The sequence below is a fragment of the Hermetia illucens genome, chromosome 5, assembly GCF_905115235.1.
Source record: "Hermetia illucens chromosome 5, iHerIll2.2.curated.20191125, whole genome shotgun sequence".
NCBI lineage: Eukaryota > Metazoa > Arthropoda > Insecta > Diptera > Stratiomyidae > Hermetia > Hermetia illucens.
The window spans coordinates 47208321-47232288 of record NC_051853.1 but is presented as its reverse complement, the minus strand read 5'-3'; the positions used below and the strand labels follow the sequence as shown (position 1 = coordinate 47232288).

The 23968-nt window shown below is 43.3% G+C and overlaps 1 protein-coding gene across 1 annotated transcript in view; it reads right to left on the bottom strand.

Annotated features, from left to right (window-relative positions):
* Nucleotides 1–23968, bottom strand: part of LOC119657098 — a 65464-nt gene that overhangs the window by 27877 nt on the left and 13619 nt on the right. The window contains exons 2-6 of the mRNA XM_038063854.1: nt 22334–22436; nt 22111–22271; nt 20511–20645; nt 20232–20442; nt 10822–11150 (exon numbers count right to left, since the gene is read on the bottom strand). Of these exons, the coding sequence (XP_037919782.1) occupies nt 10822–11150; nt 20232–20442; nt 20511–20645; nt 22111–22271; nt 22334–22436 (939 nt within the window). The remainder of the gene's footprint in view (nt 1–10821; nt 11151–20231; nt 20443–20510; nt 20646–22110; nt 22272–22333; nt 22437–23968) is intronic.

Below are 23968 nucleotides of genomic sequence, written 5' to 3'. Positions count from 1 at the left end.
ATAATCACGGACCGCTACCGACGAATAGATGTGACCATTGCCAATTTAAAACCTTGGTGAAATACTACCCCCTTACCATTCGAAGCTTTCCTGTTATTTTATTGACAAGTTGTGGATATTTATATGTTAGTTTTTCATCAATTTTTCAGGAAAAAAACACGGTAACTATGTAATGTAGCCTCTATCTTAGTTCTTTTCATTCCATAAACTTTTAAAACGCATAGAACTATGAAAGATTGAACAAACTCAGGAATTTACTTTAGAAAACAGATAGAAGTTGCTTCCATCCGCAGTAACGCTGGACCATTGTATCTGGAATCACTATCTCGAAACGAAACCAGTTGTAATATGAATTTCATCTTTATTTTACATTATCACCAAACAGAGTTTTTGATTTCCAAAGTATAAGTATAAGTAGTTATACCTTTTATTGTTTTTTTTTGGTAAAAGAAAACAAAAATCTGCCACAAATTAATAATCGCTTGTCTTGTTAAGATAAGTATATTCTTGGACACGTTGAATATTTCTATAATAAATCAATTATAAACAAAGCAAATCCTTTTTTTATTTCTTCTACATTGTATCGAAGACAATCGTTACTGACCTGAAGCACCAAATCATGCATTCAGGTCGTGGTAATTCACGTTTTTATATTAAGAATAACTCCACCTGAATCCGACTATTTTTAATGTACATATATTTATCTTTAGAAAATACCTTGATGAGTCTATAATAAATTCAGTTTTAACCCCAGATATCGTTGTGCTATGTATCCACAAATACCGCGATTTTTTTATGGTAGTCCAGTTGACATGTGAGAAACACTACTCAAAAAGCTGATAGCTGGCGTCATGCCTGTTGCTGAGATAGACCAGTTAAAGAGACCATATGCCTATAGCCTCTGCTCGTTCTCATACGTTTCATTCCCGTCATATTCAACGCTCAAAAAAAGAGATTAGTAAAAAAGTGGGCTAGACTCTGGCCGTTATCAAAAATACTACATTTATTAGTAATCAAGTATCTATGATAAATAAAGCGTATGATAAGATACATATATTCATTGGCGCAGTTGACAGCAGGTCGGAGGCACGGAGCTTTGTGCGTGGCCAGACAAAGATACTGTAGTCAATAGAACGTAACCAGGAGTAACCGGCTTTCATTGTTTTATAGATTGTCGACCCATGCTACATAATTTGGTAATTAGGGATTCAATCATGTTTAGTAACTGCATATAATGAAATCGTAGCGTAAGAGGTAGACATCTGTGATACCAATTCACTTTCCGTGATAACGCCGCTATTTCCCAGATAGATGAAATATGAACTGTGACGAAAAAAAATAATGGAAAATACTAATCTGAAATTCAACAAATAAATAATGAGCCACTCTGACTAGTCAGGGCTCAGTAAGGTGAAGCCGGTGACGCATATTTATGACGACAATAATATTTGTTGCTGTTGGTATTTAGTGTACATGTTAGCATTATATTGTAAACAATAGTATTTGTACTTCCGATTTGATCATGAGGGATTCATACGAAGAAGCGGATATTTTTTAGATGAATTTATCTGCTGCTTTACTGCTAAATTCGAATTTCTTCATTTAGGGCGCACATTAAATCATTCCAGAAATTATAATTTAAGAAATGTTGTCAACTATTCAATCCTTGAAGGTATACTCTTCCTACACAATCCTACCTTATAACCGTCTGTACACTTTTGGAGTTTTCTCGGTCGTAGGCTGAATCTGAGTAGAATCAAGCGGCTCTCAAATTTCCATCTAGAGTATTAACTCATCGTTGTTTCGATCGCTTCCAATCGACTCCGATGCTCACGCTAATCTTAGCGCGGTTTCCCACGATCTGCGACATCCCGTATCGATTACGAAAGTCCTCATTTTGGATATGACCATAGTGTGCTACGACACTGCACCAATGCAACATCTTCGTCTTTATTACTGCAAGCCGCCTTTGATTCTTTTTGGTAGTAGGCCAGCACTCAGAACCTTAGAGAGCGTTCGTCAATACGTCGATGGCAAAGAACGCCACTTCATCCAGGGTCCACCGTTGACTAATCGCTGACAGGGCCTAGCCTACTTCATTGAATTTATGAGGTAATCATTCCAAGGACAAGTTGTTCGAGAACAGCTTTGTTATGTTACCTAAGGAAAATATCTCCATAGAGCAGTATGTAGAATGCTGGACTTTGGATATGGATATAGCAAGAACGAGTGTGGAGGCGAAAGGGCGCTTCCTTGATGAACACCGACAGAAATATGAAGCGGTTTTGATACACTCTTCGAACCTTGTGCTTCTAATTGCAGTATAGCAATTTAACCAAGCGCTCGAGTTCCTTGGCTACTGATTGTTGCCGTAATGCGTACCAGATGAGTCTGCGTGGCACACGTTCAAACATGTTTTTAGAAGTAATTTTTATTTGGAATCGAGGGAGTTTTAAGTCCACCATCAACTTGATGTCAGACTGGCCCAGTGGGAGAGAAACTTTCTCCCACTTTTCTGGTCCATGGGCACCGCTTTTTTGGCTAACACCTAAAGATCGGGACCAAACGGGTTCGGGCAGACAGGACAGAGTTGCTGGATGGCAACGAGACTTGCTATTTACGCACCAAGTCGACTGAAACCTCCAGTTGGTACCGCCCGGATAACCACTAGTCAACCTCGTGATGAACTAACATGAGCGGCGACAGCGAGGATGACCCTACATGGCATTGCTTTATAATTTGGCAAAGGATTTGGAATATGTTGCACATGAGCTGACAGCTGTGAAATTCTGATACCTTGGGACACGAGAGTGGTATCTCGTGGAAATGGCTAATGGTTAATGTTACAGCTGCCTACTCCCGAGAATAACTTTGGCTGGGCTGCAAGTATGTTCAAAGCTATGACATTGTTAGATGGGTAATGCAGGCTCAGTTGAGATGGACCACTGACTAGCGCCTGATTCCCACTCTGAACACAGATTTCCATAAGGATTTGTGTCAACCTACGCATGACCTCCCTGCTCGCATAAACAGGGATAATTTAAGGCGACTGTACTTTCTGGTGGAGATAGTCGATCATAGCTGAGACCTAAATTAAAATGACAACAACAACAACAGCAACAACTATGAATGTCAAAAATGGCATAATGGAGATGAAAAAACTACTACGCCTTATTGGACATCAGCGAAAATCCTGAAAAATAGTCGAAGAGGAGGTGGAGAAAAAGCACATTGATAGGGCAGCCTATAATTGCACAAAACACAGTGCTCTCAGCCCGCCAGAGGGGAACAAACAATCGGTGTGAACACAGTAAGAAGAATCCCGCGAAGTGGTAACCAAGCAGACCAAGCGAGCAGCTCAGCAACAACAAACTAAGTTGAATAGCGACGGCAGTGGCATCACTGTAGCAAAGTCTCAAGTCGATTACAATGGCAACATCAGCGCGAAATGAAAACAGAAGGGGCAAACCACGGTCAGAGGCCATTATCACTAAGCCGAACAAAGGGAGATCTTTCACGAATTTTTTTCGAGAAGTCCGCAACACAGCAAACCAGAAGACACTTTGGGGAAGATGTTAAATCTATCCGACGGCCGACTTGTTGAGCTTGTGTCGAAGACCGATAAAAAGATTACTTTCTGCGAGACAGTCCAGAGTAGTCTAGGCACGAAAGCAGGTGAACCCATGTGCACTCATGAAATAAGGGATCTGGATTTTCTCACTAATACAGAAGAGTGGAGGAAGCGATAAAAAGGGATTACCCATGTGTGAACAACCTTAAGAGAGTTATGTCTGTCAACTCCAGAGGACAAAAATTGACCACTGTTCCTGAGAAGATAACGAGCCAACTTCTCCATTGCGGGAAACTAATGATCGGGTGGATTATTTTCAGAAAAGGGCGAAGGGCAGTTCTAACCCGCTACTTTAAGTGCTGGGCATACGGACATATAGCAGGGGCTTGCAAGGAGCAGAACAGGAGCACTTTCTGTTACAAGCGAAGACTTGTGAGTCGGTAAACTGCTGCGTTATTTGCAAGGACCGCTTTCTACGAAAAGAAGATGTGGCTTATGTTCCCGGTTCTGGGCGTTGTCAGGTCTTCAAAAAAGAAGAAAGAAGAAGAAGAAAGCGAAAATTCAATTAATATAATCTACATCTTGCAAGTAAACATGCGTAGGAGTACAAGTGATGGGGCAGGTGGGGTAAGAAAGAACTGCTTGATGCTTCTCAGCGAACAGTACCGACATAGGAGCTCACCATTTTGGTTTGGCAATATATCTGGCACTGCGGCCATCTGGGTGAGAGATACGGTCACCTTGCGAGTGCGGTCCTTGGTCGAGGAGACCGCTTCATTTGGGTTCGTTGTGGGGAAGTGACGTTTTTCAGGTGTTTACCTCACATCGAACGAGTCTATGCAACCTTTTTGGAAAAGGCTCGGCGCCATTGAGGTCATGCTGCATAGTGGCACGTAGAACCATGCGGCATGTTACACTCAAGGCGTTCTTAAGGCGATGTGGGAGATGGATCGGGTAACTGAGGCTCCTTAAGACCGCAAACAGGATTCGCAGAAAGCCATCAACTCCCTCAAGTTTTTTAATGGGTCACGGAAAACTTTAGAGATATAGCTATACAGACACCATATTGAGTGAGTATTGAGTTTCTTGTAAAGCCTAGATATCGGTGCGCCTCCTCCGAAGGGCTCTTGCGAGTTCCTCCGTCTTTCCAGTAAGGGAACCAATATTCAACATGCAGGCATGGATTTGTGCTACTCATACTACTTTACTTACGTATTGGCGCCAACCATACTTAAAGGATCCATACTCGTTTCCCAACAGAACCGAGATCCGTCCTACCGCGTCATCTGAAGTGGACAGTTTAGCACTGTCTCGATGATTGTTAAGTGGTATGACCGTTTTTCGTAAAGTCAATCAATACTTTTCTTCACTTTCCATTCGTGGGACCCGCCACCAGGAGAGATCAGGTAGGTTTTAGCATAGTAGAAAAATTCCACCTACATTTTATTTATTTCTTAAATCATTGTCATAAGCCCATATGTAGAACATAGCTTGTCAACGACACCTACGCGCCACCGTTAACAGTTCCTGACAATTGCTTTCGTTTCCTATATGTAGGAGAAGCTTGCACTAAAGCGACTAACTCATCTGCTATTCTAAGTTAGAGGTATTTAGTGAATGTGAGCGTCGAGATATTTATCATTTCAGATTATAGATGATGATGGTGATGAGTTTCGTTCTAATCTCAGCAGAAAAAATGCTACCAAGGTACATAAACTGTTCGACACCTCAATATTCTACCCGGGGCGGTAGAAAAGATAGTATAGGTCCGCGGGCGAAGCGTGAACTGGTATCGACGATGGAACATAAAACCTAGAAAACGTTTGCTGAACTAGGCGAAGAAGGATGAAGAAGAGTTTGTCGCGCTTAAAAACGGCACAAATTATAACAGCCAGTTCTCCAGGTTAGGAGTTAGGTAGGGCTAACAACCCTACATGGAAAACAATATGTTACGAAGCTACAAAAGAAGCCTCAGACTGGATGAACTCTACAACGACGAAGCCGGCAACGAAGACGGACCAATGATTTGCATATTTTCTCATAGAACGTACGCTCCCTGTATAGAAAAGCCAAACAGTTAGCCGATATCCTGTCCCAACATAAGTTTCTTATCAAAGCGGACTGCACTGCAGGGACTGGTTTCCCTAAGAAGAGTCACTACACCATATATTTCAGTGGCCATTCAGTAAACCACTTACTCCTAGTCAGCGACAAAATGTTGCTGTTATTGGCTTTAGAAATATGGTATATGCTAGCGAACGGCTATGCACTCTGTGTTTACGAGACAATTTTCGAAATATAAGCCTCCACGGCACTATAGAGGAGAATGCAGAAGCAGAGGAGCGAACCCTTGTAGTGGCAAGTGTGATATCATATTTTAACAGCCAAATCGAGAGGGAGCCCGTATTCAGGTGGTACGTTGGCGGATTATTCAACTACAGGGTGTCACACGCAGTCCATAAACAAATTTGGGCCAAATTGAACACATGTTGATGAAACGTCGTCAACCTTCATCCTTGATTAATGTCAGAATATATAGGGAAAGGGAGGGGGGAGCATATATAATAGACTCGAAATACTATATTGTTTGCATGGTGCTCTGCTCGAATAATAATACCACCTAGAATCCCATCTGCGATGAGAAGGAACACTGAAGCCATCCATAATCAAGTCCTTCGTAACAATTATAAGGGCCAAATGGATGTCGTAGCTAACAGAGCTCCTGAAGATGAAGCATCCACAAATGATCTTCACAAACACCCGAAGAACGTTATCATATCTGGCTCCAGTCACAAAAAAAAGCCGAAACGACTGGCTCGACTATGAATATAAGCTAGTAACGGAAAGAAAGAATGCTGCATACCGGCCAATGTTGCAATCTCAAAGAACGCCGGCACGCTCAGGGAGCTATCAAGAACTCCATATGGGGATTTTGGAAGGATGGGTTCAATATTATGATGAACTCCTCAATAACCAGAAAATCGCAATGTTGGAGGTCCCGCCAATTGAAACCGTATGGAAGAAATAGTCCGTACAATTCATTGACTTAAGAATAATAAGGCTTCAAGACCCGATGAAATTACAGTTACATTGGAGGCGACCATCTATACCAAGCAACTCAACAACTGATGGTCAGTGTTTTAAGAAGCAAACCCACCACCATCACTGGCAACGAGGTATTATGTGGCTCACACGGACTTTGTTGAGTAGCATTTATAAAGTATTTCTCTCCTATAGGATAGGATAGGACGGATATTAAAACGACGGACACGGCAACGACAAAGGAACAACGATTTGCGCATTTTCTCATGGAACGTGCGCTCCCTGTACAGAGATGAAGCTGATAAGCAGCTAGCCGATACCCTGTCCCAATATAGGGCTGATGTAACAGCGTTGCAAGAGATGCGATGGACAGGGACCGGTTTCCTGGAGAAGAGCCACTACACCATATATTATAGCGGCCATCCAGTAAACCATGTGCTCGGAGTAGGTTTCTTAGTCAGCCAAAAAATGAAACCTGCTGTTATCGGCTTTGAAAGTATAAGCGAACGGCTATGCACTCTGCGCTTGCGAGGCAAGTTTAGAAATATAAGCCTCATAAACGTTCACGCCCCTACAGAGGAGACTGCAGAGTCGGAGAAGGATACCTTCTACGAGGCAGTAGAAAGAACCCTCGAAGCCTGTCCCAGATATGATATCAAAATCATACTTGGGGATTTTAACAGCCAAGTAGGGAAGGAGCCCGTATTCAGGCGATACGTTGGCTCCCATTGCTTACACGAAAAAACAAATGATAACGGACTGCGGACTATTCAATTAGCAGGGTCACACGAAATGGTTTTTGGAAGTACCTGGTTTGCGCGGAAAGCGGTCCACAAACATACGTGGGCCTCTCCAGACGGGACCACTTTCAACCAAATTGACCACGTGTTGATCGAACGCCGCCACCTCTCAGCCTTGATGAATGTCAGAACATATAGGGGGGCTAATATAGACTCGGATCACTATCTCGTTGGCATGGTGCTCCGAGCTCGAATAACAATACCACCTAGAATTCCCTCTGACAATCAGGTGAGAGTGAACACTGAAGCCATCCACAACACAACCCTCCGCGACACCTATAAGAGGGAAATGGATGCCGCAATAACCGCAGTCAACAGAGGACCTGGAGATGAAGCATCAACTAATGATCTTCACAACCACCTGAAGAACGTTATCATGGATACGGCCACAAATATACTTGGCCCCAGCCGCAAAAGGAGTCGGAACGGCTGGTTTGACGATGAATGTAAGCTAGCAACGGAACGGAAGAATGCCGCATACCGAGTAATGTTGCATTCTCAAAGAACGCGGGCACGCGCAGAGACTTATCACGAACTCCGTTGAGCGGAGAAGCGACTTCACACACGGAAAAAGGAAGCCTGGGAGAACCAACAAGTCTGTGAACTAGAAAAGTACAGGGAGCAACCGCACCAGGCGCGGAAGTTTTACCAACAAGTCAGCAGGATGAAGCCTTATACACCTCGATGCTCATCCTGCCGAGACAAAGAGGGAAATCTGATTTCCGACAGAATGGGCATATTAGAGCGATGGGTTGAGTACTTTGATGAACTACTGAACAACCAGAACATCGGCGAGTTGGAGGTCCCGCCAACTGAAGACGACGGACAAATACTGCCACCACCAAGTTTAGGAGAAACAGTCCGTGCAATTCATCGGCTAAAAAATCATAAGTCGCCAGGAGCCGATGGAATTACAGCCGAATTGGTTAAATATGGAGGCGACCAGTTACACCAAGTGGTTCATCAACTTGTGCTCGAGGTATGGGACAGCGAATCAATGCCTGACGATTAGCAGCGAGGCATAATCTGTCTCATACATAAAAAGGGAGATATCACACAGTGCAGCAATTATAGAGGTATCACGTTGCTGAGTACCATCTATAAGATATTCTCCACTATCTTGCTAGGCCGGATAGCCCCATACGCCCAGAACATCATTGGCCCATACCAAAGAGGCTTCACTCTAGGCAAATCAGCAACAGATCAAATTTTCTCTCTGCGGCAGGCGATGGAAAAACTGTTGGAATATGGACAACAGTTGCACCATCTGTTCATCGACTTTAAAGCCGCCTATGATAGCATAGCCAGGGTAAAACTGTACACGGCCATGAGGGAATTCGGTATCCCGACGAAATTAATAAGACTGACTAGGCTGACCCTGACCAATGTGCGAGGCCAGATAAAAGCAGCAGGATCACTCTCAAGACCATTCGACATCAACAACGGTCTACGACAAGGGGATGCGCTATCATGCGTCCTCTTTAACCTGGCCCTCGAGAAGGTGATCCGTGATGCTGAGGTGAATGCAAGAGGTACGATACTCTTCAAGTCCACCCAACTACTGGCCTATGCTGACGATATCGACATCATGGGAAGAACCACCCGAGACGTTCAAACTGCCTTCATCCAGATCGAGCAGGCGGCGCGAGATCTTGGGCTGCACATCAATGAAGGCAAGACTAAATACATGGTGGCAACGTCAGCACCGAAGACGAATCAACCAACAACATCAAACCGCACTGGTCAAACACAAACACGAACAAGAATAAGGATAGGGGAATACAACTTTGAGACCGTTGACAATTTCTCCTATCTAGGGTCGAAAATCACAACCGATAACAACTACGATGATGAAATCCGCGCACGGTTGTTGTCAGCCAACAGAGCCTACTTCAGCTTACAAAGACTGTTCCGCTCGAAACGTCTCACCATAGGGTCAAAGCTCTTACTGTACAAGACTATGATCTTGCCAGTCCTCATGTATTCCTCGGAAACTTGGGTTCTTAGCAAGAAAAATTGCGAACTCTTGGCCGCGTTCGAGAGAAGAATCCTCCGAAGAATTTTTGGCCCCCTACATGAGGATGGACGATTCCGTAGCCTACACAATGACGAAATCTATGAGCGATACCATGACCGTCCGGTTGTGGATAAAATCCGGCTCAATAGGTTACGGTGGGCGGGTCACTTAATCCGTATGGATGAAGATGATCCCACCCGGAAAGTCTATAAGGGCAATATCTATGGTAGGAAAAGAAGACGAGGCAGACCCTGCCTAAGATGGAGCGATGGCGTGGGCCAGGACGCCAGACAGCTTTTAGGGATATCGAATTGGTGGACCTCGGCGCAAAACCGGGATGTCTGGAGTTCCTTATTAAGGCAGGCCTAGACCGGATACCGGTTGTTGCGCCGTTGATGATGATGATGATGATAATTCCATTCCTAGCTGCGTAATGCAATGGAATCCACTATCTCAGAATTGTTGACGAATGGGCCGCACAAAACGTGGTAAAGAACAGTACAGGAAAAGTACAAGCTGCTCAGGAAGACCTGAAGAGAGCTGAAACACATTTCGGCGAACCACGGTATCTAAAAAATAGTGCGAAACTACTGAAGTTAAAGGCAAACTACTAGCGAAACTATACTCAAAGTTGAATTAAGTATCACGTAGATGAAACGAACACACTTATCTCGACTAACCAAGTATCTCTATGCCATTAGAGTTGCTGCACCTGCAAGTTAATTTGAAAAATACCAGCCGTCGTTAAGGATGTGTAAATACTACATTCAACTTGAAATTCAGTGTGGGGTGCCAACAGAAGACTCGCTATGAATTTGCTATGACTTCACAAAACGAAAGGTTGTATTAAAGGTCGATTTCCAATTATCGTGGAATAGTTTTCGATTAAATCCAATCACATGCATTCTAGATACCATATGTATCATAGTATATAAAATTCATGCCCTGGGAGTAAAATGCTTCCTGCAGTCAAGTGGGCCAAAAAATCCCCATTGGATCCAATTACCATTAAAAATTTCACAATTACTTTTCAAAATGAAAGCCAAAGATGTCCTTGTGAAGTGTTATATTTAATTTTTTGTTGTGCGAATTGAACATTACTTAAAGTGTAGCAACGAGTTCAGTTCTTTATTTTTGTCAAGCGTTGTGAACGATACTTTTTATCTGAATATTGAAAATTGCTTTGAGCGTAAAGTTTTGCAAAAATACATGAATTCCGTACTTGATTTCGTATTCTTCAATAATCAAGCTAGCACTAATATGGATGTACTATTAAATATATCAAAATACTTCAACCAAATTTCTTTCATAATACTAACACCGTTAATCCAACAATATTATTTCTCTAAATAAAGCATCTTTTCCCTTTGTGGTTTTTCAAACATCTTTTAAAGTGAATTTTTACACTCTAAACTCCCGAAAAATTCAATAAAATCACCTAAACTATCTGCGTAATAGTCCGGTATTAGCTCAGGATCTGTGGCTTTTAGTAGATCTGCACTAGTAGTTCCACCTGTTAATGTTAATAATGTTTGGAAACCACATTTTCGACCAAATTTCACATCCTGTTCGAGCATATCTCCTATGAACAGCACTCGTTTGGAATCCTTTATCGATTCATCTTGCATAATCAGTTCTGCAAGTTCTTTTCCGGGTTTACCAACAACTTTTGCCTTTTTACCAGCAGCTTCCTCAAGTACTTTTAGAAAGGGTCCTGGGCCTAGAATGAAAAAAAGAAAGAAGTTTAAAGGCAATATTTGTATATGCATATATCATATAAAGTTGGAGACATAAGTTCTATTATAGGATGATAACGGTAAATATGGGCGGAACTTTTTTGAATTTTTCCCTTGAGCTTACAGTCATTTTCAAAATTATCCCCATTTTTTTTTATCACAAATATAGATAGATAGCATTTTCCGGCCTTTCTAGTGTACCTCTGCTTTCAGAAAAGCAAAAGAGAGCCGGCACACTTGAACCACCGAGGATTAAAAACAACTTCGATATAGGAAAAAATACTTCAGACTCGAAAACTAACATCGATATTGAACTCTTGGAGCAAAAAAAACAACCATCTTTCAGGAGACATGTGACGACTTTATGCCAAAAAGCTCCTTCAACTTTCGTAACCTCGTCACTCTCCCATATGACATCTTGGAAAAGTTTCACTACAAGCAAACTCCACGGGGGAGACCATTTAGAAATAAATATTGTCTGCATTGTCGTGATATCTTAATCCGTGAAATGATTTAAACCCTATATACCAGCCACCTCCATAACCGCCTAGTTAAGCTCGAACACGTACAAGCAGCTCAGGCAAATATCCCCACGACTCAGCCAAACTGTCCACCGTAATGTCATCCTTTTACAAAACATACCCCCCTTCTGAAAAAGCAAACCCCCTTTATAACGATTTAATGGAAGCCTTGAATACATCAATTAACTTGCTTCGTAAAATCAGTGATGATCCTAATAAGAGCAGCCTGCCACGCCATGCCTTCCATGGATTGGCTGACGACAGAAATTGCCACCTAATAAAAAGGAGCATCGTAAACTCCGCCGTTTGGCACAGCGTGTAAACGCCCGGGAGGAGTCATGGTCCACAATGACGCTGCAGCACGATAAATAAAAGTGAAGCTCACTGCTGACAGGATCTAGTCGACGAGGTGCATAGGGATCTATAAACCTTGCTCAATTAATGGTGAACAGATGGACGGCAATGTACAGGAGTCATTCTCAAAACATTCCGTGCTTGGTGATGATGACAGCGCGGCAGGTGGCGAGAACCACCCGCTTGTCACTATGAAAGAGGTTAAAGAGGCAGTTTTCTCTATGAAAAATAAGAAGGTGCCACGCGCTGATGGCATCCCGGCAGAAGTACATAAACTGGCGTTCTCAACGCGTAGTGTTCCTCGTAACATTTGATGTCAGAAACCCCTTCAATTCCGTAAGATGGACAGATATGCTAGGCACATTAAAAAAGATCGAAGTAGTCATGTTGACCAAAGGAAGAATCCCGACCATCCTTCCCATGTCGATCGATGGGTTGATTGTAAAGCCAAAACCAACAGTTAAGTACCTTGAATTGATGCTCGACTTGAAGACTAGTCTTTCAAGCGAATAAAAGCACCGATTTACAAGGCTACAGCTAGAGTTTCCACCTTAAGTCCGCGGATGAAAAATGTGGGCCGTTCTATGTCTATCAAGAGATATCTTCTTGTGAGTATGAGCTGATGCGCTTGTCGAGGAGGTGAATCATGAGAGCCTTGTCCAAGGGCAGAGACGGGGTCCTTGAACTAAAAATTCCCTTCATCCTCTCCTCTCCCGTTGGCAAAAGGAATTTGAAGGCCCTAAGCCGGTTGCCTCTAGTTGCAGAAATAAGCAATCTAATGAACCAAACAAGAAGATCAATATTTAGTGACATGACAGAAAGTCCAGAGTATGGATTGGTGGTCACAATGGCTTACTCTTCGCTTGAATGATTGATATTTAAATAAAAATCACTTACAAATTGATTGTGATACCACGAACAAAGATAGAGGGAATTATTTCATAACATTTCCTAGCAAGCGCTGATTTGGAGCGTCATCAAAACTATAGAGAAGATTGTTAGGATGGAATATTCCGGAACAGTGTCGGTAAAATTGTGTAGACAACTTGTGTCTACAAAAGGACGAAATACTCACTATTCCTTCCCCAGATCTACTTTGAATGTTTGCAGTAATGATTTATCAGTATATACAAGTGATCTCCTTTGGATAAAGCAAAACCTGTCCTTTGCGACGACAGCCAATTTTGTTATCTCCAAATGCAGATGCTCTGGAATCTATTGTATGCGGGCCTCTTCTTCTTGTAGAAAAGGCTGCTTATTAATTCTAGTGGGAGACGTGCATAAATCATCAAAGGCTACTTCCGATTCGACCACCGCAATGAAAATCTTAAAAGGTATATGCCGCCTTTAAATATTGGATTAATCGCTTGGTTTCCCTTATAAACTATATTTCAATTTTTGCCGGCAAACCCAGTTACAAAATGTTTGTAAACCAATAAAACAATATTTATGAAAGAAGTAATTGTGCTTACGCAAGGTAATAATGCCAATAGAGCAAGTGCAGATATAAACTTGAAAATATAATCATCTTTTGTTTTCCTTATAAACTGCATTTCAGTGTTTGTCGGCAATCCTAATTACCAAATGCTTGCAAAACGTAAAAACAATCTTTAGGAGTCTGACTTAGGCAAGGTAATAATCTCCGTGAAGAAAGTTCAGATATAAACATGCAAAAATATATATTTAGGGTGAAGTGAGGCAACTCCGACCCCCAAATTATTTCAGCTCTGACGACTCCAATCAAATTCTTGGTTGTGGGTGTGAGTAGAGCATTGTGAGAAGGTATAACAAATCCCAAATTTGATTTTAAGCTTTTGTGTAAAATAAAACCTTATCAAAATCCATTCACTCTCTCTCTCTGTCACACGCACTTTTCTCCAAAACAGCTACACCGATTCAAACGAAATTTAGTGAACATGCACGAACTATGAAATCCTACGCATACTTACGTGCAGTTTAAGGGCCGGCTCCCCATACAAACAAGGGGGGAATGTAATTTTTCTTGACCAAGTATAGTCATATGGGGTATCAAATAAAAGGTCTCGATTAGTACTGATACTGATATCAGTTTTGACATAAATTGCAAAATACGCGAGTAAAGAATCAAAATGTGCACACTTGAAGTGATACGGGACTAATTTCCGAAAACAACCCAATCTAAAAATCGTAGTGATGCGCTTATTTCATATCATCATCATCATCAACGGCTCAACAACCGGTATCCGGTCTAGGCCTGCCTTAATAAGGAACTCCAGACATCCTGGTTTTGCGCCGAGGTCCACAAATTCGATATCCCTAAAAGCTGTCTGGCGTCCTGGCCCACGCCATCGCTCCATCTTAGGCAGGGTCTGCCTCGTCTTCTTTTCCTACCATAGATATTGCCCTTATAGACTTTCCGGGTGGGATCATCTTCATCCATACGGATTAAGTGACCCGCCCACCGTAACCTATTGAGCCGGATTTTATCCACAACCTGACGGTCATGGTATCGCTCATAGGAATCGTCCATTCTCATGTAGGGGGCCAAAAATTCTTCGGAGGATTCTTCTCTCGAACGCGGCCAAGAGTTCGCAATTTTTCTTGCTAAGAACCCAAGTTTCCGAGGAATACATGAGGACTGGCAAGATCATAGTCTTGTACAGTAAGAGCTTTGACCCTATGGTGAGACGTTTCGAGCGAAACAGTCTTTATAAGCTGAAATAGGCTCTGTTGGCTGACAACAACCGTGCGCGGATTTCATCATCGTAGTTGTTATCGGTTGTGATTTTCGACCCTGGATAGGAGAAATTGTCAACGGTCTCAAAGTTGTATTCTCCTATCCTTATTCTTCTTCGTGTTTGACCAGTGCGGTTTGGCGTTGTTGGTAGATTTGTCTTCGGTGCTGACGTTGCCACCATATATTTTGTCTTGCCTTCATTGATGTGCAGCCCAAGATCTCGCGCTAATCGCCGCCTGCTCGATCTGGATGAAGGCAGTTTGTACGTCTCGGGTGGTTCTTCCCATGATGTCGATATCGTCAGCATAGGCCAGTAGTTGGGTGGACTTGAAGAGGATCGTACCTCTTGCATTCACCTCAGCATCACGGATCACTTTCTCGAGGGCCAGGTTAAAGAGGACGCATGATAGCGCATCCCTTTGTCGTAGACCGTTGTTGATGTCGAATGGTCTTGAGAGTGATCCTGCTGCTTTTATCTGGCCTCGCACATTGGTCAGGGTCAGCCTAGTCAGTCTTATTAATTTCGTCGGGATACCGAATTCTCTCATGGCCGTGTACAGTTTTACCCTGGCTATGCTATCATAGGCGGCTTTAAAGTCGATGAACAGATGGTGCAACTGTTGTCCATATTCCAACAGTTTTTCCATTCCTTGCCGCAGAGAGAAAATCTGATCTGTTGCTGATTTGCCTGGAGTGAAGCCTCTTTGGTATGGGCCAATGATGTTCTGGGCGTATGGGGCTATCCGGCCTAGCAAGATAGTGGAGAATATCTTATAGATGGTACTCAGCAACGTGATACCTCTATAATTGCTGCACTGTGTGATATCTCCTTTTTATGTATGACACAGATTATGCCTCGCTGCCAATCGTCAGGCATTGATTCGCTGTCCCATACCTTGAGCACAAGTTGGTGAACCACTTGGTGTAACTGGTCGCCTCCATATTTAACCAATTCGGCTGTAATTCCATCGGCTCCTGGCGACTTACGATTTTTTAGCCGATGAATTGCACGGACTGTTTCTCCTAAACTTGGTGGTGGCAGTATTTGTCCGTCGTCTTCAGTTGGCGGGACCTCCAACTCGCCGATGTTCTGGTTGTTCAGTAGCTCATCAAAGTACTCAACCCATCGCTCTAATATGCCCATTCTGTCGGAAATCAGATTTCCCTCTTTGTCTCGGCAGGATGAACATCGAGGTGAATAAGGCTTCATCCTGCTCACTTGTTGGTAAAACTTCCGCGCCTGGTGCGGTTGCTTCCTGCACTTTTCTAGTTCACAGACTTGTTGGTTCTCCCAGGCTTCCTTTTTCCGTGTGTGAAGTCGCTTCTCCGCTCGACGGAGTTCGTGATAAGTCTCTTCGCGTGCCCGCGTTCTTTGAGAATGCAACATTACTCGGTATGCGGCATCCTTCCGTTCCGTTGCTAGCTTACATTCATCGTCAAACCAGTCGTTCCGACTCCTTTTGCGGCTGGGGCCAAGTATATTTGTGGCCGTATCCATGATAACGTTCTTCAGGTGGTTGTGAAGATCATTAGTTGATGCTTCATCTCCAGGTCCTCTGTTGACTGCGGTTATTGCGGCATCCATTTCCCTCTTATAGGTGTCGCGGAGGGTTGTGTTGTGGATGGCTTCAGTGTTCACTCTCACCTGATTGTCAGAGGGGATTCTAGGTGGTATTGTTATTCGAGCTCGGAGCACCATGCCAACGAGATAGTGATCCGAGTCTATATTAGCCCCCCTATATGTTCTGACATTCATCAAGGCTGAGAGGTGGCGGCGTTCGATCAACACGTGGTCAATTTGGTTGAAAGTAGTCCCGTCTGGAGAGGCCCACGTATGTTTGTGGACCGCTTTCCGCGCAAACCAGGTACTTCCAATAACCATTTCGTGTGACCCTGCTAATTGAATAGTCCGCAGTCCGTTATCATTTGTTTTTTCGTGTAAACTATGGGAGCCAACGTATCGCCTGAATACGGGCTCCTTCCCTACTCGGCTGTTAAAATCCCCAAGTATGATTTTGATATCATATCTGGGACAGGCTTCGAGGGTTCTTTCTACTGCCTCGGAGAAGGTATCCTTCTCCGACTCTGCAGTCTCCTCTGTAGGGACGTGAACGTTTATGAGGCTTATATTTCTAAACTTGCCTCGCAAGCGCAGAGTGCATAGCCGTTCACTTATGTTTTTAAAACCGATAACAGCAGGTTTCATTTTTTGGCTGACTAAGAAACCTACTCCGAGCACATGGTTTACTGGATGGCCGCTATAATATATGGTGTAGTGGCTCTTCTCCAGGAAACCGGTCCCTGTCCATCGCATCTCTTGCAACGCTGTTACATCAGCCCTATATTGGGACAGGGTATCGGCTAGCTGCTTATCAGCTTCATCTCTGTACAGGGAGCGCACGTTCCATGAGAAAATGCGCAAATCGTTGTTCCTTTGTCGTTGTCGGGTCCGTCGTTTTAAAATCCGTCCTATCCGAGGCTCCTGTTGTGGCTTCGTAACAAGTTGTTTTCCGTGTAGGGTTGTCAGCCCTACCCAACCCCCAACCTGGAGGACCAGTTGGTACAATTTGTCCCGTTTTTAGGCGCGGGAGACTCGCCTTCATCCTACTCCGTCTGCAGCTTTTCGTCAAGAAAGAGCTCCCAGCGGTCACCACGTGGAGGTGGAGATAGGGTTTGGTAGTAGAGCTGTTGGTGTTGGTTCAGCAGGCATTTCCCAGGTTTTATGCTCCATCGTGGGTACCAATCCACGTTTCGCCCCTGGACCTATACTACCCTTTGACCACCCATATCTGCTCAAATAAACTTACTAATAGTATATTACCAACCTTTCGAAATTGGCTCAAAAACCCCCCTTAAGCCCACACACTCATAACCGTGTAGGCATTATCATCTCAGAGGGTTTCCGAGATGACCGACTGATAAAGCTCACCATTATATCATCTGATCGCACTATTCAGTTCTTCACCGCATTCGCACTACAGACAGGTCAAACTGATGCCGAGAAAGATGACGTCTGGCAACTTCTGGATGCAACGACCTGCAACGTGCATGCTGATGGCTATATCACCATTACAGGCCACCATTATGGTCATGTGGGTGAAAAGGCAGACAGCACGTAATGAGGGTGGCAAGCGTATAGTCAATTTAGCAGACGCTCACGACCTTGTACTTGTGAATAAATGGTTCATAAAACGATTGTCTCATCTTCCTACATTTTATAGTAGGGAGAGTAAAACGCAAGTCGACTATATTCTTATAAGACGCCGACTTTTCACCACCGTCACTGACTGCAAAGCCATTCCCTAGGGAACGATCTCACCTCAACATCGGCCGTTGATTGCCGTCTTGCGAATCAAACCGCCGACAAATCAGCATGAGCAACGCACTAGCCTATTGCGCATTAAATAGTAACGATTTCGTAGCCTACATAACGACGAAATCTATGAGCGATACCACGACCGTCTGGTTGTGGATAAAATCCCTATGGTTGAGGATGATCCAGCCCGGAAAGTTTATAAGGGTAATATCTATGATAGAAAAAGAAGACGAGGCAGACCCTGCCTGAGATGGAGATGGCGTAGGTCAAGACAGCTTTTAGGGATATCGAATTGGTGGACCTCGGACAAAACCGGGGGGTCTGGAGTTCCTTATCAAGCTAGGCCTAGACCAGATACCGGTTATTGTGCCGTTGATGATGAAGATGATTTCGTGAATACAATCTCGAGGCTTTTAAGTCCCCATCCAGCGTATCAAGCCACCGTTTTTTCGGCCTGCCTTTTGGTCGTTTATCATCGACTTCAACGTTCAGACCAATCTTTGGCAAGTCAATTCTCGTTAGCGCGAATTACGTGACCATACCATCGAAGACGCCTCTCTCGCAGTTTTTCCACGGTCGGTGTGATCAAGACTCGTCACGCCACTAGTCCAACGCAACAACTTATCTCCATTACCGCAAGACACCGTTCATTGTCTTTTATAGTCAGCCAACACTCAAAACAATAGAGGGCGACAGGACGGACGACATTGCGGTAAATTTTGGATTTGAGACGTTGGTTGATACGTCGATCACAAGGAACACCCGTTGTGGAACGTCACTTCATCCAGGTTACGTTAATGTGTGAAGCAATTTGATAGGGCAGTTCTCCATTGGCTGATAGCGTTGACCTGATGTACTTAAATCACTCAGTTCTGGGCAGATCACTGCCGCTGATAGCGATTGCGCCTGTTTCATATGGATCGTTCGTCAAAATTCAGTTTTATTCAAATTCAATCTGAAACCGTGTTGCATGAGGCGATCATTTCATTTTTGGACAAGTTGCTCTAGATCATTTTTCCTATTAGATGCTAGGAAAACATCGTCTGTATAAAGCAGTGTATAGGGCGCTGGACGTTGGATGTCCCGTGTGACGGTGTCCATAACAAGAACAAAGAGGAGTGGTGAAACGGCGTTTGCTTGATGAAAACCAACAGAGGCGCAAAGCGGTTTTTGTACACACGCCGCACTTACTTTTCGGATCATTGTAGAGCAATTGAACCCAGCGCACGAATTCTTCTGGCACTAAGTATTGTCGTAGAGCATACTAGATGAGTCCGTGTGGCACACGGTCAAACGCTTTCTCTAGATCCAGAAATGCAATGTAAAAAGGCCGATGCTTTTTACAGTGTTTTTCCATGAGTAACCAGGCAACGTGTATTGCGTCAGTAGTTCCGCAGTTCTTGATAAATCTGACTTGATTCAAGGTTATTTCAACGACTTCGCGAATACGGTTGTCAACATTTCTCCTTGTCCTTATTATGAACTCTATCACACGGGACATCCAACGTTCCTATACACTGCTTTATGCAGATGATGAGGTTTGAATTACCCACGTCAAACTATGTACGTATCGGCCAAGCGTACTTCAAACATGCTGAGCCTACTGAACCGCATCGTATAAGGGGAGATGCGTAATTGCATGATCCTGGGAAGATATTTTAACGAGGCCATTGACTATGTGGCAAACAGCATGGTACCAAGCGAAGAATGTTCGGTAGACACACAACCCTGCCCCGAACCTAAGTCAACGTTTGAGACAAGGTATAATTTCAAGCAACTCTTAAGAAGACACCGGGTACGGAAAGTAACTCTATACATTCAGTGTGGTTAAATCACCTGACTGTTCTATGTTCAAACGTACAGTCAAAGATGTGGAACAGGCTTCATTCACTTGTCTAAGATTTGAAAGCTCAAGGAAAAACCTCGAGGTAGAGCTAGAGTCCCGTTTAACAGTGAAAAACGTGGTAAGCAGCATGCTGAGATCAGCTGCAGTGTGACCGGCGGTAGTTGCAACGATGAAACAGATACATCAAAGGCGAAAAAAAGGAAAAACAGAAGGGAGGCGCAAATAACATCTCACCATGCAACAACAATTAATGGAAGTAGTTAAAATATGTAACCTAGTGCCGATAGTCAAATTACCGAAATATTTTCTTACCCATAATAGTCCCAAATTTTCCTACAGGCAATGTCATGTCTGTTGCTCCTGAAATTAGAATGCAGTCGTCTTTCCTCAGAAATTGGTCAGCTTTCATCAGCTTTAAGGCAGAAAGATTGAAGTCAACGTCTATAACTACAGCTTTAACCGGATACTTTTCGAAAATTTTCATCATGAGCACTGCGAAGTTTTCCTCAATCAGTTCATTTGGCTGTGAATATCAAAAAGGTTTTCTAGTTAATTTGAAAATTTTTGGATAATACTCTAAAGCAGACTCACCCCATCGATGACCTCGAACCCAGCTTCTTTTAGTATTGTTTTTAATCTTGTCATGCCTATGACATAAATCAATCCTTTGAATTCTATTTTCTTCAGATACAATAATATTGACTTGTGAGGATGCACAAGATTATCCTGCAAAAAGGGATCTAATATAGTTTATGGTTTTCGTCCTCTTACAGCATATGAAAATCCTTATAGTATTAGGTTGTTGCATATGAAATGACCGTTTTGGCAATCAAGTGAAGTTAATAGCGATTTTGGTGTATCAAACCACCACCAGTTGGCGCCGCTGGTGTTGAATATTGAAGTACAAATACTCCTACATTTAATCAAGGAGTCATTTCAGTTTTGACCATTCTTGGGATAACAGGGAATAGAAAGGAAAAGAGCCAAGAACGTATACTTTGTCTGTATGAGTGCAAACTCGGTCATAAAGCGGCGGAGGCGACCAAAAACATTAACAGCGCATTTGGAGCTGATACGGTAAGCGAACAAACCACACGGCGTTGGTTTGAAAAATTCCGGTCAGGTGATGTAAACCTTCAAAGTGGGCCACGTGGACATCCAGGACCATCGATTGGCAAGGACCAGCTGCGTTTGCTAGTCGAATCCGACACACGTCAGTCTGTGAGAGACATTGCAGGGAAACTGGGCGTACACTATTCGACAGTTTCCCGGCACTTGCAACAACTTGGAGGGGTGAAAAGCTCGACAAATGGGTTCCTATACCCTTACGGAGCAAAACATGGCGCTTCGAATGGAAATTGGCAGTTCTTTACTCTCCTGCAACAAAAGCGATCCATTTTGTCACAAAATAGTGACATGTGATGAAAAGTGGATATTATACGACAATCGTCGCCGATTAGCACAATGGCTAGATGCTGTTGAGCCACCGAAGCACATGTCGAAACCGAGCCTCCATCCGAAGAAGGTAATGGAGACTGTTTGGTGGTCTACAGCTGGAGTCATCCACTGTTCTTTCTTGGCACCTAGAGAAACGATAAATGCACAGAAAAACTGTGCCCAACTCGAGGAAATGCACCAAAAGTTGAGTATTCAACGGCCGAGATTGGTCAACAGAGATGGTGTGATACTCCTTCACGACAATGCACGACCTCATGTTTCCAGAACAACGGTTCAAAAGTTAAACGAATTGCAGTATGGGACTCTGCCCCATCCACCATATTCACCGGACCTTTCGCCAACCGACTACCACTTTTTTAAGCATTTGGATAATTTTTTGGCAAAATAACAATTGACGAAAGAAGAGGTCATCAAAATTGCCTTCAATGAGTTTATCAATCCCTGAAAATTAGACTTTTATGAAACTGGCATAAATGCTCTTGAATCTCGCTGGGAGAGGTGTTTTGAATCGACTGGTACCTATTTTGATTAAATAAATAAATTTTTGTAACCTTTCCAGTCGTTTAAAATTTTTGTACAAAAACGGCCATTTCATTTGCAACAACCTAATAGATAAAAAATTAGCTTCTTGCCTTTACTTCTAGGTTTAACAGTTATGAGGTATAGATACCTCATTCACAACTTGATCCTTATTGATCTGTTTATTGCCTACGCTATTTTGTTTTATACTTACGATATCAGTCTCGATTCCAGCTTGCTTGAACTGTTCTAGATAGCCCTTTTCAGATCTGATTGAATTGTTTGTGACAAATGTGATTTTCTTTCCTTCATTCTTAAGTAGTTTTACAGCAGCACCAGAGTCTTTGATCGGGTCCATTAGAGTCCAAAGAACTCCTTCGTTTAAAATAAGAAATAATGTGCATATTTTTCAAATCGTCATATCAAAATAATATTACCATCGCAATCTGAATAAATCTGGTCGAAGGAATCTATGAACTTGCGTTTTTCCTCCCGCGAGAGCTTAAGTATATGTCTCGGTGTTACTTTCGCCATAACTTGCTATGGGAAGAGTCAATAGAAGTGGTTAAAATGATGTGATTTATTCAAATTGTTTAAAATACAAAATCTTTAAATCAAATGATTTCGACAGGATAAACTTTGCGGTACGTATTAATGTTCGGTTCTGGCAGGAAAAGTTTGGTGTGTCGAGCAGCATTTAGGCTCTGCCACCTGTCATTATGGGAGGCTTGTTCCCAGTTTTTAAGAACAGACTTAGCCAATGCTACTGATACTTCAATTGCTGACTCCGGTCCCGGCATAGGGGAGATTGACCCCTCTTTCGCTAAAGCTCCCGAGATTTTATTTTACTCTATGCCACAGTGACCAGGCACCCAGAGTAGTTCCACAGTATTGAATCTAGACATAGAGTTCAAACGGTTTCTGCATTCCTGAACGATTTTCGAGGTGATCAAAGGATTGCTCAATGTCCTCAATGCAGCTTGACTGTCACTGCAGATTGCGATGCGCCTGCCTTTCAACCGCTCGTCAATCACCCAGTTTGCCACCCTTAGGATCGCATAAACTTCAGCTTGAAAAACCGTTACATATTGGCCCAAAGGAAAAGTCCACTTCTCGTTTTTATTCGAGAGGTAGATTCCAGCTCCAGAACCCTCTTCTGTTTTTGAGCCATCGGTGTAGAAGACTTCCGTATATCCCGCCACGCATTCCTCTGGGTCTTCCCAGTCCTCTCTACGCTTCAGGGTAACTTCATATCTTCTACCAAATAGATGTATGGGGACACGAGAATCGGAGGGCATTGTAAGAACTGGATTCAGCCCTCCCAGTAACTCTTCCAATGCTCTGTGCCCCCCACATCCGTTGTTGGCAAGTTGCTGACGTGTGCCCATAATCCAGACACTTGTAGCACTTGGTGGGGATTATCCCCATTCGTACCCGGCATACCAATCCAATTTTGTTTTTCCCGCTGTTAAGGATATTTTTCGGGGAGTAGTAGTCGCCTTCGCCCTTCGTTGCTTCTGTAGTCAGGTAGCGATCGACCCCTACCTCAGCGCACAGCAATCTTTGCGTTAGCATAGCATGGATCCACTTAATTAAAGCATCATCAAGACCATGCGCTCTGGCGGCATCACAAAGTTTTTGAAAAGGCGTACAGTCAAAAGCCCCTTCAATGTCCACGAACACCCCCATCGCGTACTCACCATTCAAAGTTGCATCCTCTATCTTTGTGACCAAAGAATGAAGAGCAGACTCACAGGACTTTCCACGTTGGTAAGCATATTGGTTTTCACTAAGTGGGTGTGACCTAAGTGCGTTTCCATGAATGTGACGCTCCACCAGTCTCTCCAAACCTTTCAGCAAGAATGAAGTCAAGCTGATCTGTCTGAACTTCTTTGGATTAGAATAGTCATCTTTCCCAGGTTTCGGTATGAAAACTACCTTAACCTGTTACCAAGAAGAAGGCACGTAGCCCAGAGCAAGACATCCTCGAAAAATATTTCTTAGAGGTCGCTCTAAATGCTCTATACCCTCCTTTAGCATTGCCGGATAGATGCCATCCATGCCAGGTGCTT